This window comes from Cyprinodon variegatus, unplaced genomic scaffold, assembly GCF_000732505.1.
Source record: "Cyprinodon variegatus isolate N-32 unplaced genomic scaffold, C_variegatus-1.0 Scaffold738, whole genome shotgun sequence".
In the NCBI taxonomy this organism is placed as follows: domain Eukaryota; kingdom Metazoa; phylum Chordata; class Actinopteri; order Cyprinodontiformes; family Cyprinodontidae; genus Cyprinodon; species Cyprinodon variegatus.
This window is the reverse complement of record NW_015151191.1, coordinates 349,709-368,284: the sequence shown is the minus strand read 5'-3', so window position 1 is coordinate 368,284 and position 18,576 is coordinate 349,709. Positions and strand designations below refer to the sequence as shown.

General features: G+C 37.5%; 1 protein-coding gene across 1 annotated transcript in view; it reads right to left on the bottom strand.

Annotated features, from left to right (window-relative positions):
* The window catches only part of LOC107097978, a 6,070-nt gene extending 2,070 nt beyond the window's left edge, over positions 1 to 4,000 (bottom strand). Inside the window, exons 1-5 of the mRNA XM_015395383.1 lie at positions 3,951 to 4,000; positions 3,627 to 3,692; positions 1,279 to 1,400; positions 1,112 to 1,172; positions 861 to 1,013 (exon numbers count right to left, since the gene is read on the bottom strand). Of these exons, the coding sequence (XP_015250869.1) occupies positions 861 to 1,013; positions 1,112 to 1,172; positions 1,279 to 1,400; positions 3,627 to 3,687 (397 nt within the window). The 5' untranslated portion in view covers positions 3,688 to 3,692; positions 3,951 to 4,000. The remainder of the gene's footprint in view (positions 1 to 860; positions 1,014 to 1,111; positions 1,173 to 1,278; positions 1,401 to 3,626; positions 3,693 to 3,950) is intronic.
* Between the last annotated feature and the right edge of the window lie 14,576 nt (positions 4,001 to 18,576).

Sequence of the window (18,576 nt, the reverse complement as noted above, 5' to 3'; positions counted from 1 at the left end):
AAACCTTCTATATAAGTTTAAGTCTTTAATAATCTTTTTTATTTAGACAGTTTCCTATTCTTCACCAAAATATATATTCAATATATATTCTTAAATTAGAATACTTAATTGTGTGTTCAAGTGCTGAAAGATCCCATAAATAGACATGGCATTGGGGATGCTCTTGTTGCTTTAGATGATCTTTTAAAAGAAAAAGAAAAAAAATTAAAAGTAAAGGAAAACAGATTTTTTGGAGATGTAAAAACTTTGTGAGAGTAGATTGAGATTCTGAGTCTGAACTTTTTGTATGATTTAATATGAATGGTGGCACTGCAAAAACAATCTGAAAATAAGTACAAATTTTAAATCAAGTGTATTTACCCTTAATTTGAGTAGATTAATAAGATGATTTGACAGTGGAATGAGTATTTTTACTCTTAAAATAAGATAATTAGATAATATGCACTTGAAATAAGACAATGCAATAGTTTTTTCTTATTTTAAATGTAAACTGTCTTTTTCCATTGGCAAAGTGTCTCACTTACCTCCTCAATTTTAAGAAAAAATGCACTTATTTTAAGAAAAAATGACTTATTTATGTTACATTTTTTTTGCAGTGGGTGCGCTGATCATTTCCACCAAAATTCAAAGGTCTGCAAGGAAAACACAGATTGTCCTTAAACCTCTCACTTTCATAGAAAATAAACTTCATTTAGTTTTCCAGTAAAACATAAGGCAACTCAGAATAAATGGTGATATTTTAGAGGCATGAGAACATTTGGTGACCGTCACACATAGATGGGAGTCTGTCTGAGAGCCCTTTTGGAACACATCAGGAACATTTACCAAAAGCATGCATTACAATAAGGTTTCATTACAACCTGGGTCCTGTTGCTGGTGCGGCCGAGCTTTACTCATGTCCTCCAGTAATTCAATGTGTGCTTCAATGAAACTATGCATATTGTTCAGCTGAGCTTTCATTTCCTTCAGGGTATGGAGGTAGTCAACCAAGACCCCACTGCCTGATAGAGAATCTGGTAAAAAAAAAAAAGCATGATGGTGTGTGTTAGAAATATTAATACCGTAATGTTATTCTAGTAGCATTAGCTGAAAAAAAAAATTAAAAACATACCCCTGAGAGAATACTCTGGAATACAACCTCTGAGTTCCTTCAGCAGCACATTTATTGGTTTCTACATGAATAATGAAAACAGAACTGGTGTTGATCAGAATGGAAGAATGCTGTAAATATCTATGAGCTGCAACAAAGCGAAAATACAAAGTTCAGAACATACTCACATGTTTCTTTATAATTCGGAGAATGGTCCTCCTCAGCTTCAGCTTCTCTGGTCCAGGGAACAGTTCATGCAGGTCTTCTCGAGTCAGAGACCGGATCTCAGAATCTGTGCAGAAATCTGCACCTGAGGGAATTTATTTAAGCTGAATTCAATGTTCAATGTTCAAAAGTTTAGTTGCATTACATGGTTAAGACCAACAAAGTAAAAATGAAATTATTTTGCTACAAAAAATCTGAATTAGGTGGCTTGCATTTGTTTTCAACCCCCTTTACTCTGATCTCTCCAGGTATATGATATAGATGTAAACAGAGTAAGGACCAAGGAACAGCAGAAAGGTCAGGGATGAAGCTGTAGTGAAGTTAAATTAAAGATTAGGTCATAAAACAAAATCTTAAAGGCATAGTGGAGGATTTTCACACATTTTTGCAAAGACTCGCCCTCTCCACTTTAAAAAAAAATGCACACGCACAACCCTGTACCTGCTCCCGAAAGGGAACGTCTATTAAACACGTGCGAGAGTGTGCACGAGGAGAAATGGGCTCGTGCACGCTCTGTTTAAAAGTTGTTTTTTGCATCGCTCATACAAGCTTATTTTCCAAAAGAAGATTTGCAATTTTTCCATTATGTTCCACTTACCATTGGTAAATGCAAATAGGAACGTAGGGCGGCCTTACGTAAGCATATCATCAGAATGATTTACAATTAGGAGGACCATTTATTTAGATGATCCACCCAGAAAAAGAACATCCTCCACTATACCTTTAACTCTTGAGGAGCTGAGATCCATAACCTATTAGGGAGAAGTTGGTGACACAAATTCATAGATTGCAAGCAAATTATAAGATGTTTAACATTTGCCACAAATAATAAAATAAAGGATGCTATCTATTTACTATAAAACAGTATACATGGTGGAAAAACGCACATAGCATATATAACACTGAACAAATCACCACATAGTGAAACTATTTAGTGGCAGATTCATGCTGTGGGATGATTTTTTTCCCTCAGGATAAAAAGCCAGGCAGGGTTAATGGGAAGATGGATGAAGATAAATACGACCAAATAGTGATTAAAGACCAGTTAAAAGCTGCAAAGAAACTTAGATTAAAGGTTTAGATTAAAGAACAGAAAAATCTAGTCATAGTCAATATCAATTTGAAAATCCTCCAATGCCACACTTTTCAGATGTTTATTTTCAAAAAATATTTAACATTTGATATACCTTTTACTTCAATATAATTATTTGCCATTTCACAATAAAGCACAATACAAGTCCCTGAAACTATAAGTTAGATAAGTAAAAAAAAGTCACAGAGTTGGGTAGTAACTAGCTACATTTACTTAGTTACATTTACTTGAGTAACTTTTTAACAAAAATCCACTTTTAGAAATAGATTTACTGCTCAATAATTTTGTAACTTGAATAATATATTGTAAAATATTGTTACCCTTAGTTGAGTAAAATGTTTGGCTACTCCATCCAGTGTGAGTGACCTTAATGGATTACCACCAAGCTATGTTTTAACAATATTTCTCCAGACATTGACAGATAATTATTTATGTCCGAATGAGTTTCTTTTTTCGTTCACAAGCATACTTTATAACAGGAATACCTAGTGTTATATTTGGAGTTTGAGCTCATAAACACCCATCCATATATTTTCCGTCACGCTTATCCAATGTGGACTGTGGAAGGAAGCCGGAGTACCCGGAGAGAACCCACGCATGCTCAGGGAGAACATGCAAACTCCATGCAGAAAGACCCCAGGCTGGGAATCGAACCAATAAGCTGTAAATATTTCAACTGAAGGTACTAGGTTTCTAAGCTTTATTTTAAAAAGAAATTGCTTCCTCTGTCTGGATTTAATTTTCAATTACATTATCCATTTCTTTCAATTATTTAATGATTGACATTAAAGTACCAGAATTCTCAAATACCGTAGCTTTACATTTTAGTCTCTCTTGTTACATATTTTAGGTAGTAAATGAGATATTATGAGTTAATCTTCTACTTCAGTAGCCTTTTTAGCAAATACTTTTTTTACTCTTACTTGAGTCATTTCTTGGATGCCTACTCCTCACTTGAATTAAAATATAATGAACTAGTCCTACTCTCATTTAAGTGCAGTTTTTGGGTTCCCTTCTTATCTCTGCATAGTAGCCTGGATCCCTATAGGAGAGCAACAAGCAATTTCTTAATAATTTATTTGAATGGTATTTTTAATGCATACAAAGTGCCTGAGAGTGAAGACAGATTTATCTTTGCTAGAAAATGTGGAGGCAAGTGTGTGTAACTGGATCTGGTATTATGCTAAGGCAGCTCCTCTAAGGACAGTCACCACTTACGCTCCAGAACAGACGCAGCTGCTGCGTTGGTGCGCCTCACTTTCCTCAGCAAAACAGCCATGACTCCTAAAGAGCAAACAGACTTTTATTCACATTAGTATGACGTTATTATCCCATGTTCTTCAGCAAAAAACATGCATTACATTTTTCAAAAAAAGAAAAGAAAAACAAAAGAAAAGCAATTGCATAATGACTGTAAACACAAGAGTTTGACATAAAATAGGTCATACTTTAAACAAACGTTAGGTGTCGCTTTTTATTACCGATTAGCAGTTATAATTCTTGGGCAAAGAGCAAACCAAATCTTTTTTTTTTTCTTCTTACCGTTTCCCGTTGCTCAAAGTGACTTATGTGATTTCTATTCACGTCATGACGCAAACCGCTTAAACTACCGGGGGCCGTCAGAGCAAATGACGCGTCAGTGGATCCGCCTCTTAGAAATACGCACATTGAAAAAAAAAATGGACCTGATACCGACAAGAAAGAAAACTATGTAGACTGCTTCTTTCCTTCCATCTTTTTATTATACTTATGGCTAATGAAGAGACAAAAATGTTAATGTATTGAAGTACTGATAGGCTCCAGACATATTACAGAAAATTACCCAAATGTGTCTTCTTGGAGCATTTAGACTGCAGCTTCATAATATACTTTTATCTGCTTTTAGGAAGAAACATTAAATTAACAAATGAAAGCTATTTCACAAGACATTTTGTAGCAAAAGCAGCCTTTATCTGTGCTTTCCAGGAGTCATATTTCTATGACATACTATACAAAACAAAATTTCATTTATACAGCTTTCTGACTGATTGTGCTGCTTAGCAGTGAAAATGAACATTTCCATTTATAAAGTGCAGCAGTGATTAGAATGTAAACAGTGTAGGAGAGACATGGGGCAAAAGGGCATTTATGTGGAAGGTTCAGAGCAGTGCAAAAATAAATAAATAGATATGGTGCAAAATGCAGTAGAAACAGTGAGTTGAGTTCTATTCTTAAGATCTACCACAAAGTGCAAATATGGTGTTAACAAGTGTGTGATTAGAGTTTTTTTAGAGTTCAGAATGCTGCAAAGCATCTTCCCAGAGGGCAGATGAGGGGTAGCTGATGATGTTAGGGGTTCAGGACATGTAGAGTTGGGATAAAATGTCTTTAATGTAGGGAACAGGAGCCCCAATGACCCTCTCTACTGTTCTTTTCACTCTTCTCATGTTCTATTCACCATTTTCAGCAGATAAGCAATGATAGGAACCTGGGAAAGGACCAGCATGATCCCTGATTATTTTTCTGTACTTTTACAGGCAGAGGTGTCAAAAGTATTAATGTTTAATACTCAGGTAAAAGTATAAATCCTACTGTTTAAAAACAATTTTGTAGCAGTTAGATTATTAACTTAAGCTTTTTACTCAAGTAAAAGTGTAAAAGTACCATTTCTAAATCTACTTAGGGTATAAAAGTAAAAGTGATGTATTAAAAAATATTAAGGGCAGATGCTTTACTGCACTACTGCAAAGGCTCCTCTCCTGTGGAACCAACTACAAGTTTTGGTCTGTGAGGCAGACACCCTGTCTACATTTTGGGTAGGTTTTAAACTGTCCTTTTTGATAAAGCTTATAGTTAGAGTGGCTCAGGTTATCCAGTGCTACCTCTAAAGTTATGCTACTATAGGCTTAGACTGCTGCAGGACATAGGGACCCCTATTTCATCACTTTGCTTCATTCTATCTGTATTCTTCCACATTGTAGAATCTGTTAGTTCAATCCCTAACACTATGCTCTCTCTGCTTTTTCTCATAGTAGCTTCATCTGGTCTGTTCCTGTTTGACTGTGACACCATCCTGGAGAGATATATTAGGAGTGCTTCTGCCATCAACAGCTTTGTTTATAGATGTTGGAGCTCGGCCTGTTTTTCAGTGTAGTCCTGTTTCTCTGACTGTGACTAACTGTACGTGCTCTCTTCATCCGCTGACATGGGGTTCTGGCTCAGAGCTCATCTGCCTGGCTGTGTGTTTCCTGGATGGGGGCCGCCTGTGGAGCTGGTTGACAGTTGCATTTTTTTTCTCTGCTTCTTTCTGTATGTCTGCTTCTGTCTCCTTGAACCCCAGTCAGCCGTGGCAGATGGCTGCTCAGACTGAGCCTGGTTCTGCTGGAGGTTTTCTTGCTGTTAAAAGGGAGTTTTTCCTCTCCACAGTCATTACAAGCATGCTTGCTGTGAGGGATTGCCTTTGAGTCGATAATCAATGCAATCAACTGGTTTTCCTTAGATAGGAAACTTTGAATCAATTCAACGGTGTGATCTGGTGAACTGTAAAGTGCGCTGAGATGACATTTGCTGTGAATTGACGCTATATATATAAACTGAATTGAACTGAAATGCAGTACCAAGTCCAAATACAAAGAAAAAATAATGACATGATTTATGTAAACAAAGCTTGTCATCCCTTGATGTGGATGATGCAGAAGGCATAGTATACCATGAAAGCCTCCATATTTTTGTCTGACCATTAGATGTCACTGAAAATTACACACTGTATCTTTAATTCACAAACAAGCAATAGATCAATCCTCTTAAAATGGTTGTTAATGAAGTCATGAGGACAAAAAACGGCATCCTAAGTCAAAAGAGAAAGTGTCAGAAACTAGGAGAGTGTGGTCTCTTGGGACCGCGTCTATATTCACTCTAAGGTAAAGTAGTTGCAGTAAGTTGAAGAGCTAATTGCATATGCGTTATTTCCCACCCTTCCCCTTTACTAATGACCAATACAGTGATTTAAATATCACATATAGATATAGATTCATTTTGCACTGCATTTTAAAAACATGCATAATGAAACTGAACTGAATTCCTCTTAAGACTTCCTCTAGTTTTATCAGTAGGCCTAATGTAATATGATTTTTGGTGGGTATTTGATTTCCAAACAAATTGTGCAAAACCAGTAAAAGCTCAATAAACTCATAGAGAGATCTCTCTTTGCCTCTGACCTTCATCCAAAAAATCTTTTTCCTTTACCACATGTAGCATACAGTCTGACAGGGTACAGCGTGCTCACATAGCCAAGCCAGCAGGGTGCAGCGCTGTACAGCACCTCCTGCTGTTGTCAGCCTCACAAAGTCATCTACATAGTTGTTTTTCTTTTTAACCTTCCAAAAAACATTAATAATTATGAAAATGATTTAATTGGTTCTATTTTCATTAATATATGAATGTTTACTTTAAAAATGTACTTTTTTTACTTGCTTGATCCCAGCCTGCTACAGCCTAATATGGCTTTAAGTTCACTTCCTTACCCATGTGAGCTTTATCTTCCTTTGTACTTTGACACAAAGTAGGAAAATAACAATTTACAAAATGCTGTCTAAAAGCAAAAGGATCAGCAGATCTTCTTTGTCTCCCTTTGACTTGCAAGTCATTCAACACATCTGTTTGAAATCGAGATGCTCTTGCAGTCCTGACATCCAACAGAAAAGCTCCTCTCCTGTGTCAGATTTTCTGCGGGAGGTGGGGCTGAGACGGCTCCTTGCGGCTTTGCTCGGATTCCCTCAAGGAGCCTTTGATGGAGGAATAAAGCAAAGTTTTCTGTGCATCTGACTGTAGCACAATACTGCACTGACATTCAAAGACTCCCTCTACACCAGCTTAACATCAGCTGTTATTTCTTTGATTCAGATCTTCCTCTGGTGTCTTCAACTTCATACACCTTATTGAAAAAATTCAGAAAATAGAAAATCTTGAGAGGGATTTAGACTACAGTCCAGTCCTTTGTGGTGGCAATGGCCAACTTCACTTAGAAGATGATAATCAGGTATCAGCAGTAGGTCTTTTTTGATGTATTAAATTCAAGGCTACTATTAGATGATGCAAAGCTCCTCAGAAAGATGAGCAAAAAGTCCAGACTGACATTTTAGTTTACTTACTGCTTTTATTTACAACTTTTCAGGCCATATCAGTAATACTAGTTTTAAATGAGTAATGAAAGATTTATCTCCCAGTTGGAAGCATAGTCTATGTCTCAGTTAAAAACAGTTTTTAAATGGAGCAGGAAATGGATGGACAGACTGATGCATTGTCTGCAGCAACGTGGGCATCTGTCTGGTGTGGTGAGGTGAAGAACAAAACTGAAATGAGAGTCTTTTTATAAGTTCTAATCTTTGGTAATCAGATTCAGATTATACCTGAAAAAATGCGTTAATTAGTAAAAAGTGGCTAAAATTAGCTTTTTCCATAAGATTATTGGACTCAGGATTAAAGATAAAGCGAGAAGCTGTTTAACAAAGCCTGGCTTAAGCAAACTGGTGGCAAATTTAGATTAAAAATGAATTACATTCATTACAATTTGCCTCTGAACAGAAATAAGACAGACTACCTTCATTATATAGTAAAATATTGTCAATTCAGAATAGGAAAATATTTTTTACAAGCATTTAAACAAAAGCAGGGTGAAAATTATTAATACCGATCTCTGCAATCAATGGGAGATTCTTTAATGATATTGTACCAGTTAAATAATAATTGCTGCATAGCTTTTTCCAGGTTCTCACAGGTATTTTGAATGATTTATCTTTAGTGACAATGTTAATAATGTTTCCAGCCAAAAAATGTAGGTGAAATAAAAAGAATCATTTAGGTCTTTAAGTTTCAATTTCAGTCAGTAGGTGAAATTCTCTTGTGTCTAATCAGAAATGGCAGAAGGACGGGCGTGTCAATTGTGGCCTGCTGTATATTTACACTGTAATCCCGGACCTGAAGGATGCTGTGGTTCTGAATCTCTGTTGAAATCATAATCCCACTTACAGTGTGACATGAACTTTTAGCAAGCATGAGGTGGTTACTTTCATAATGATAAACCAAAGTTTTAAAAATACAATTTTTCTATGATGTTAAGTTCTTTGCTGGGATTTAAGGAAAGTCTTTGGCCACCACTACAACAAAACCTGCAGGTCAGCTTGCTGAAAGAAGCCTGGAAAATGTTTCTAGCACTTATAAAAAACAAACAAAACTAAACTGTAAATGTATAAATTCTGCAAAATGACAGGAGACAAAAAAAAAAAAAAAGAATTCTGATCTGGAAAATCAAAAAAATACAGCTGCACGTCTACAAAGTCTGTAAAAACATGATTATAAACTAGCTCCCTCATTAAACATCCTGGCTAATAGCCAGACCAAATCAGCTTGTTATACACACAGAGTTGTGAAGAGCAAAACAACAGAAAAGTGGAATTTATGCAGTAAATACTCTACTTCTATATTTCCAGCTTTTGTTTTTCACACTGTTTGTAAATTTGCTTAGATTTTTAGATTTTTCAAGAAGGTGATATACGGTAGATCACCTCTTAGGGTAGCACAGCCTTTGGGGATGGCACTTTGGTTTGTTCTTTAACCTTAAAGGAATAGTACACCCAAAACATGATTAGCCTTCATTTTCTACTCACCCCCATGCTGATCAACACTCTGGAGTACTTTTTTGATATCTCAAATGCATCTGGAGATCTGGGAGGCTTCTTGCTGTCTGCTGACATTCAAATAATGGAGGTCCATGGCGCCCGAGACAGAAAGGTCCATAAAAGTCCACAAAAAACGTGTCAATATTCCTCCATACTGCTCGTCCAATGTATTCCAAGTGTCCTGAGTGGGTAGCATACAGAATTTACTCGAAACAAAGTCATTTAGAATGTTTTTAGAGCATAAACAGTAGTGTATAGGATTTCCTGAAAGCGCGCGCCTGCAAGTTCACGACGCTACGGAAACCGCGGCAGACCAAACCGGATGAAAGTGCGCATTCAGCTCGGCAAAGAACTCATGCTCTTCCTCAACACTGAAGTCCTCAGACATTTTTCTTTCGTTGTTTCTTTCTTTGCACAGGTAAACAGCACATTTCTTCTTTTACGCTTGCATTATCGGCAGAGCAGACGCTAAATGCGCACTTTCATCTGGTTTGGTCTGCCGGCTTCCGTAGCGTCGTGAACGTGCGTGAGCGTGCTTTCAGGAAATCCTATACACTATTGTTTATGCTCTAAAAACATTCTAAATGACTTTGTTTCGAGTAAATTCTGGATGCTACCCACTCAGGACACTTGGAATACATTGGACGAGCAGTATGGAGGAATATTGACACGTTTTTTGTGGACTTTTATGGACCTTTCTGTCTCGGGCACAATAGACCTCCATTATTTGAATGTCAGCAGACAGCAAGAAGCCTCCTAGATCTCCAGATGCATTTGAGATATCAAAAAAGTACTCCAGAGTGTTGTTCAGCATGGGGGTGAGTAGAAAATGAAGGCTAATCATGTTTTGGGTGTACTATTCCTTTAAGTGTCAGTCATCCTCAATTTCTGTTGCACTAATGGGAAGAGTGAGCTCCTCAGTGTTGAGCACTTTTACCAACTATACATTCCAGGCTGCTAATAGGAACACATATTTTTGTTCTGATTTTGAGGTTTTATAAAGTGGGCTTTCAGTTTACCTTTAGTGCATTTGATTCTTTCTTGCCCCAAAACTAAAATGCTTAAACTGGTCCAACCTAAATTAGATTCTGCTAGGGGTGAAAATAGGAAATTTGGGGTTGAGACACACTTAATATTATAAGCGTTCTGATGGCACTGATAGCAAAAGGATTTTTATTATATAATTATTGTGCACAAATAAGGTACACTAGTATTAACTATTAAGGTAAACAGAGTTTTATGGGGCCTCCAGGAACTTGGGGCCCTAGGCAACTGCCTAGTATTGCCTGATGGTAAAGTCCTCCCTGGATACTGCACTACTAATAGTGTTGTTAAAACCCAATTTCAAATAAATAAATAAATAAATAAAAATCCAAATTTTTAATCCATTTAAAATCTTTGTTAATTTTTTGTCATTAGGAAAAATTCAGTTGTCAGGCAGGAACAGTTTACCCACTTCTTAAAGAAGAACTGCTGCCTTTTTCAAGCACCTTCATAAAGTTTTTTCTTTTCTATCATTTAACATTTTTTAAGGGGTTTGGTTACCTTCTATCTAGGCCCTCTTCATTACTGTTCTTACTTTGGTATTTTTTAGTCTTCCTGTGGCCCCTTTCCAGCTTGTTTTGTTTTGCATGCTTCACACTGATCTGTGTTTTATTTATTTTTGCAGGTCCTTGTTCCAATTCTACTTGAAATGTTTGTGCATATCTTCAATTCTCAACAATTAAATAAAACCTCCAAAACAAAATAAACAAAACAAAATAATTCAGGAGGCAAAACAACTGCCAATGTAAATCATACACGTGCAAAAAGTATTTTGTCGTTAATACACTATGGGTGCCACAGTTAGCTGTTGGAATCATGATTGATTTTTCTTGCTCTTAGATGATTGGATGAAAGGAAAACACCCAAAGTTACAAAGAAAACTTAATTGGGTAGTGATAAAGAACTACAGAAGACATCCAAATAGCTGATCTTGAATTTTATTTCTATTTAGCCTTTGCAGAAAAAAAAAACAAGAAAAAGAAAATTAACGTCTGCTATAAACCAACAACAAAACAAAGATCTCTCCCTCTCTCTCTCTTTCTCTCTCTGATGTTTACACACTGAAAAGAGCAGACAGTGACCTTTGGGTGTTGCGCTAAAATGAATGAATATGGAAAGACGATGTCAAGTGGGAAGAAATTCTCATGCATGGCCCATCGGCAGGAATGGAAATGAGATAAGCAGAAATTAGCAGCTGCTCTGAAACAAGGAACCAATGATTTTACTTGTGGTTCTTTCGATTTGGATAGGTCTTCCCATTGCCTGCAATTAGAAAAAACAAACTGAATCCAAAGATTAAGAGGTGAGGCTTTGTAGATGCTTTTTCACACACAAACAAACACATGTACTCACAGTCACCCCCCCTTCAGAATTATTCATTCATAAATCAAACGGCTGCTATGGGAATTAATCTCAAAACGCGGGTGAGTGTAAGTCACCGGATGCAAATATGACAGCTTTATTAGAAAACTAGATTGCTTAGATTTGTCTGAATTAATGTGACACTTACTTTGATTAAATAGCACTCCGCTCCTTTCACTTACTGTGAATTAGGGCTGAGGGAGGAAGGTAAGGAATGCAGAGGAATATAGGCATCTCAATCTTAACATAATTTGCTTAGATCCCTTTTGACTGGCAGTGTAATGTACAATGCTGCAATAGTTTTTAATTAGGTATTCTTTTGTTTATGGATTAACTAGGCTCCAACTATCATCTGTACAATCAGATACATCTGATTCATATCTTGTGTAATAAAAATAAATCTGCCCTACAGAGTTTCCCTGTTTCTGGGTGGAACATATATTGGGGTATTGATCATTATGCTGAAGGATTGACTAAAAATAATTACGCAGCAATTTTGTTAATCAATTAGTTGCTTTAATTGATTTACTCTCCAGCAATAAAGAGACAGAATTTCAAACTATTATTTCAGGAGCTCCTTCTAAGAACCAGTACTTTTGTATGTTTATGGTTACAATGCAGATGTGTTGATGTTCAGGCATTTAGCTTTATGATTCTAATAAAAACAGCTCAGAAACACTTCGAATGATTCCGTTGTTCCCCGAAAATGTTAATAAATGTGTATGGTAAACACAGTCCTATGTTTGATGAACATGACGAGAATTAAAAATAATGCTTAGCTGCATTATTTTTAAAGGTCGGGAGAGGGTGGACTTTGTGGTCTGGACATAAGCTTCAACCATAAAATGTGAAAAAAAAAACTAAAAAAATAAATAAAACAAAAGCAACAAACTTGCAACTTCCTTGAGCAAAATATATTTTTCGAGTAGTTCATATTCTAGTATTCTGGTGCTGTGGTGGTAGCGTTTGTATACATGTTTATGTTGCCTATTTAGGACTGTTTTTGGTATCTTGACTTACCCTCTGTGGACCAATAGGCCTTATGGGGACTGAAAGCTGCTCATAATGTGGCAGACCCCCATTTTTAACCTCAGAGAGTTAATTTAAAGGTAGGATTTAAATAATTTTATGTTAGACCTAGTAATATACTGATAATGGTTAGGGTAAATGTCACATTTAGGCACCAATTCAGTCACTATAATGAATGTAAGTCAATCTAAAGTCTTTATATGGATAGGAATACAAACTTGTGCTTGAGTGTGCTATTCTTTGGCAGAATGGCTGCTCAGAGTCGAAGTTAACTGCATAGCAGTCCTGGTACCAGACTTTTAAGTGCTGCAAAACTATTTAGACTGGAATAGCGATTCTCCCTCAGGATATTTGCACTAAATATAAACCCAGAGACACCATAGGGAGACACATAATTGTGTTATAAAGAACTCAGCTTGAGCTATTAAGCAAAGAAGAATGGGCACTTTTTTTAGTTTCAGGATATATAAACGATTGTGGAGACTTATATCCCAAAGATGAGTGGCTTTTCTAAGTAATGACAGGCAGGCAACATGCAAATGAACACCACCCTTTTCAGGTTTTTAGTCACAAAGACCACATCAATAAATCTTCTTATGTTTCACAATTATGCAATGCTTTTTGTTGGTCTTCTTAAACAGAGCATCTTATTCAGTACGGTGGCCATCCTATGTGTTTGCAGCTCATTTCATGGTTTGCTGCACGTTTTCACCTGTTTGTAGCTCATTCCCTTTGTTTTTGTTGTTTGCAATTTTTTCTTTTGCATTTTTTTTGTGCTAGCGTTTTTTTTTTAGGTTGCATCACACATGTTTTTGCAGCTCGTTTCGTGGTTTACTCTGCATTTGCACTTAAACATCACCGTAATTAAATAATTTTGAAGTTTATTGTTATAATGTGAAGGTGTATGTAAATGCTTGCAGGTCACTGCATGTTTTAATCCATCTACCTGAAATTGGACCATTGTGTCCTTGCTTTGGGACCATTGCACAAATGTTAATCATGCTCTTCCACATGCAACACAGTGAATCACATCCACTCCTTTTATTATTGCAGTTTTCATGTAATTCTCCTTTCTATTTCTTCTGAAGCTTTTTTTTTTATTTGCTCTTCATTCTGATGGTTACATTTTTTTTTCCTTTTGGTGTGATTGAAACCTTCTCACTGTCACAAAATTGTACCACAATATTAGAGTCTTTGGATTATGTTTTTCAGAAGAAAATATACCAAAAGAGTGAGTTAGCAGGGGGGATCATTAAGGGTTAGAAAATGTGGATGGAAAAAATGCACACTTTTAATTGGACTGGAAGGAATTTATTGATAGCTTCTTTGCAGAAGGTGGTGGGAGAAACAACTAAGTACAGACAGCCCAATGTTATGGGTTTAAGCAGTGCTATGGTTTAATTTAAAGAATAATAAGAAAAGCATCAGCCTTGTGGATCCAGCGGTGGTTTTGTCAGATGTGCAGGGTGGAGAATAGAGAGTAGGACAGTTCTAGATACATGTGTTTCTGAAACTGAGCCAGTAGGGATGTTTCTGCTACCCAGGCAGGATGACTAAAGCATGAAAGGAGGTTTAGGCCGATTCCCTGGGGAGAAATGAAGATAGGGGGGTGGTATACTGAAGGTGCAACAGCGAAAAGCTGCAACATGACATCTAAAAACTGATGTCTAAATTCATCAGATACTAGAAGCAAGGAGTAGGGCAATAAGAAGACTACTAATCGATTTTTCCTTAAAAGTAGATATAAACTGTTGAATATAAATGACTGATTAAATTAGATTAAAAAAAACACAACCATACATTTATTTAACTTGCCCTAAAGAATTGAAAAGTGATCAAAACCAAACGACTCCTCATGTCAATCTGTTAGAAGGAAAATACTAAGATTATTCCATGAAAATTATGGTGTTCTCTCTTTTTGTTTCTTTTCAGTGCGGTTGGACCTCCAGCTGGTTCCTTTACTTTCATGTGGGATTTTGCTGTGCAGCCTCTCCGTGTTATGTACGAGTGTGTTCATCAGCGTGTGTTTGTGTCCATTCCTTGACTGCTGTGCTCACAGCAGGAGCAAAGCTTCTTAAAGAAAGCACACAACATAAAGCAGCCATGAGATTTGAGTGTAAATCGCAGTGTTTGTGCAAGTTAGGGTTTGTGTGCGTGTGTGTCGGGCAGAATTTGCCGGGGTGTAGCCAGGCACGTCATTGTGCTTTCTCTTCCATGTGGGCCATAGCGCGTGGTAGACATGGGAGTGGGATCCCTTTGATCATGACAGCTGCATGGAGAAACAGATTACCTTTCACTGCTGCAGTGACAGAAAGCCATATTCTGTTCGACAAACCTCGCCAGCAAATTTAATATCCGGCTCCTTTCCACTGACAAACACTGTCAAACAAGGAGCAGGATGTAGATTCAGATGCAATATCACCATAAACAATCTGACAATATGTGTCCTTTAATAAAAGAATGCTTTTATTGTACTTTGCTTTTAAACAGATGGCTGATATTTTACAAAATCATGGGTGAAAAGAAAAAAGGGAGGCATTTTGGGCTTTAAATATTCATTCTTACAGCAATGAAGCAAAACAGTCCAAAGAAAGTGTCTTTTACTACTCTGCTGCACTTCTGTGTTATATAGAGATATCATGATCCAACTGCTTTTTTTGAATAAGCTGTTTCAGCGTAAACTTGCTGAATTCAGCTCACACCTGTTGCCTTTTTGCTATCTATGACTTTAGAAAGCATAGTAAGCCAAGTAGCTTATCACCAACTAGCTCCTGACAAACATGTGTATGGAAGACAATCTTTTATTTCCGGGTGGATCATCTAAATAAGTGGTCCTCTCAATCATTCTGGTGATATGTTTACATAAGGCTGTCCTATGTGCTCATACCCAGTTAGCTATCTTTTTCTGAGCATGCTCACTTTCTGTTAGGAATCCAGTTTGTGTGGTCTGTTTGTGTGTTTCCTCTCTCTCCACCACCAGGTGGTGCCCTGTCCTCGTTGGGCCTCCCTGCACACCTGCGACTTGTTGGATTATTATCTGGAGGAGTATTTGAGCAGTGGACTGTCACTACCTCGACGCCAGAGTGTTTGCCAGTTTTGGGTACTCTAGCCAAGCTGAGATTAGCTGAGTCTAACCTAGCGTTGTTCCTCTGAGACTTATGTACTTTTGTCTTTGTTTCTTCGGCAGGAAGTCTTCCTGTTTAACTGGATACCTGGACCTTCTCCCCCTGGAAGGAAAAGCCGTGTTCATAGTGAGCAGGGGAAAACCTCCGCATGATCTGTTCAAGTTCCCATCGGAAATCCGAGTAGCAGTCTGCTCCATTACTCCTCTGGGTCCAACGTTTGTCTACCTGTCCGCCCTCCAACGTGTTCACTATTCTTTGGATTATCCCACACAGATTGGATTCAAGGACTGAAAAGACCCCCCTCAAACGTAAGTCCCTCACCAGCATTATCTACAACATCCAAGATTTCTACGGTACCTGAACTGACCTCTGAACTTCCCTTCTCACTTCCAGTTCCGGTTCAATTCAATTCAGTTTATTTATATAGCATCAATTCACAACACATGTCATCTCAAGGCACTTTACAGTTCAACCAGATCATACACCAGCTCACTGAGTTCCAGATCCAACCCCTGTACTCTTTCCTCAATAAACCTGTTAAACTTTTCCCATGTTCTCTGAGCGGTATCTCTGCATGTGGGTCAGATTCGTAAAACCGACCATGACACTTTCAGGCATATATATGTGGTGAGTTATGGTTTCAGACAGTCATTGAAGCTTACCTTTCTCACAGCGGTTCTTTATAAAATATCCAAGGGTTGTAAGAGAAAAAGTGTCTATGAAGTGTAAGAGAAGAAAAGAAAGGCTTCAGAAGAGGCCACTGTCACAGTTGCCTGCTGTTGCTACCCGACAGCAGCAACTACCAACAAAAATAGTGTAGGCACTGCGCAGTGGAGGAGGAGTGACCTGACCAACGGGGAGCAATGTTAATTGAGTTCACTATGAAGTTCACTATACAGTCCCCGCTCTATATAGAGATTGAGGGATTTAGGGGTTAGGGCGAACGTTTGAACACAGAAAGCTTGTATGGGCTATGAGAACAGCAACTAGCCTGTAATGCTTTGCACAGAGAGCTCCCCGTGCAAAGCATTATGGGATTTGCTGTTACAGCAGCCCGCTGTTGCCATAGCCTGCCGCTACCCAACAGCGGCAACTAATAACAAAGACGGCGCAAGAACCGTGCAGTGGACCAGTGGGGAAATGTAGGGCCCTATAAAATCTGTTTAATTTTTTCCCAAATTCCGTTTTTTCTGTTTTAATTTTTGAAAATTCAGTTTTTTTCATTTTATGTATGTATTTTTGCGCTTCCAATCAATGGAATGTTGACAAAACTTGCAGAACAATAGTTCAACTGACACGTAAAAGTCACGAGGGAACTGCTCGGCTCTGAACTCATGGCTTAGCGTCATGTTTCTCAACTTTTTCGCCGAAAGTGGAGCTGTGGAGAGCCGCTTCGCCATTTTTTCAATGTTTTGATGAGGGAGGGTGAGCGGTAATGACGGAGCGGGAGGGGTTGTGTCGGACGTTGTTCTCCCACACAAAAACAAAATTTCATTTCAAATGTAGAAATTCCGCGTTTACACTAGATTCCGCGATTCCGTCCGTGATTCCATGATCGCAGAAATTATAGGGCCCTAGAAATGATCATCTGTCTGAACGGTAAGTTCTATAAAGTCCCTGTTCTATATAAAGAGTAGCAGAAACTCAGTAACTCAGTAAATGTTAAAATTACCCGTACAACTATTTTTGATTTTACTGTTAAATTCATTATTGATCAATTTGTCAAGAAGTCAGATGAAAACTTAAAAAAGATGATAAAGTTGCATTTGCCTAGTGCTATACACTACAAGCTAATAGTGTTGTCCCAAGCCTCATCCCAGCATCTAAATAAAATCAAAATCTGGGTTTTGACTAGGCCCAGATCTTTGCATTTTTTTTCTGTCATAATTAATAGTCTAAATCTGTTTCAGCTTGAATTTTCTTCACATGTTTCCTGAACATCATTTGCTGCACATCAGATATCATGGTGGATTCTCTGAAGTCCAGCAAAGCATTCTAAAACCATGATACTTTCTACTCCTTGTTTCAGAGATGGCAGTATTTGGTTTATGGCAAAAATGTCCTCCTTTGTGGTATCAAAATAATTCAGTTCTACATTCACCTACCCTAAGATAACAATTCCAAAGTTAACGGTGTAATTGAGGATTTTGGCAAATTTTTGAAAAGAGCCATCATAACCCTGCACCTGCTCCCGAGAGGGAACGCCTATTAAACGCGTGCGACAGCATGCATGAGCCCATTGCTCCTTGTGCACGCTCTGTTTAAAAGTTGCTGTTTGCATTGCTCATACAAACTTAATTTCCAAAAGAATATTCACAATTTTTCCACTACGTCAGACTCACCAGTGGTAAGTGAAAATGGGGATTAACATATTTACACAAAGACGGCCTTATGTAAACATATCACCAGAATGACTGACAATTAGGTGGACCACTTATTTAGATGATCCACCTGGTAAAAGAACATCTTATACTTTCAAACTGTCTGTTTCTGATTCTACCAGAATGCATTTTCACATCAAAAGTAACAAAAGCCTGCTATAAAGCTTGGGACAACATTTTAAGGATTTTAACCCACTTCTCTTAACTTATGGCAGTCTGTTTTCAGATTGAATTTCTATGCAAAAAATACAAAACACAGTGAAATGACTCATTCAAATTCCTTAGAATGCCTTACCAGCCTCCGGAGGCATTTCAACATGATGTCTAAGGGTTAAACAGGACAACCCCCCCTTCAGTATGCTGAGTAGTGGTCAATCATAACCATCTGATGTGAAACTCCTAAATTATAGGAGTTTTAGTTTTAAATCTATACATTTATTATTAGGATATCTAAACATTTTTCAGACTGATATCAAATATCCTTATTTCAAAGGATGTTATTAAGGGAGCTAAACTGAAATAGTAAAAGTAAAAGGAGCAGCTAAAGGAAGAGCAGCAAAGGACATTAAGG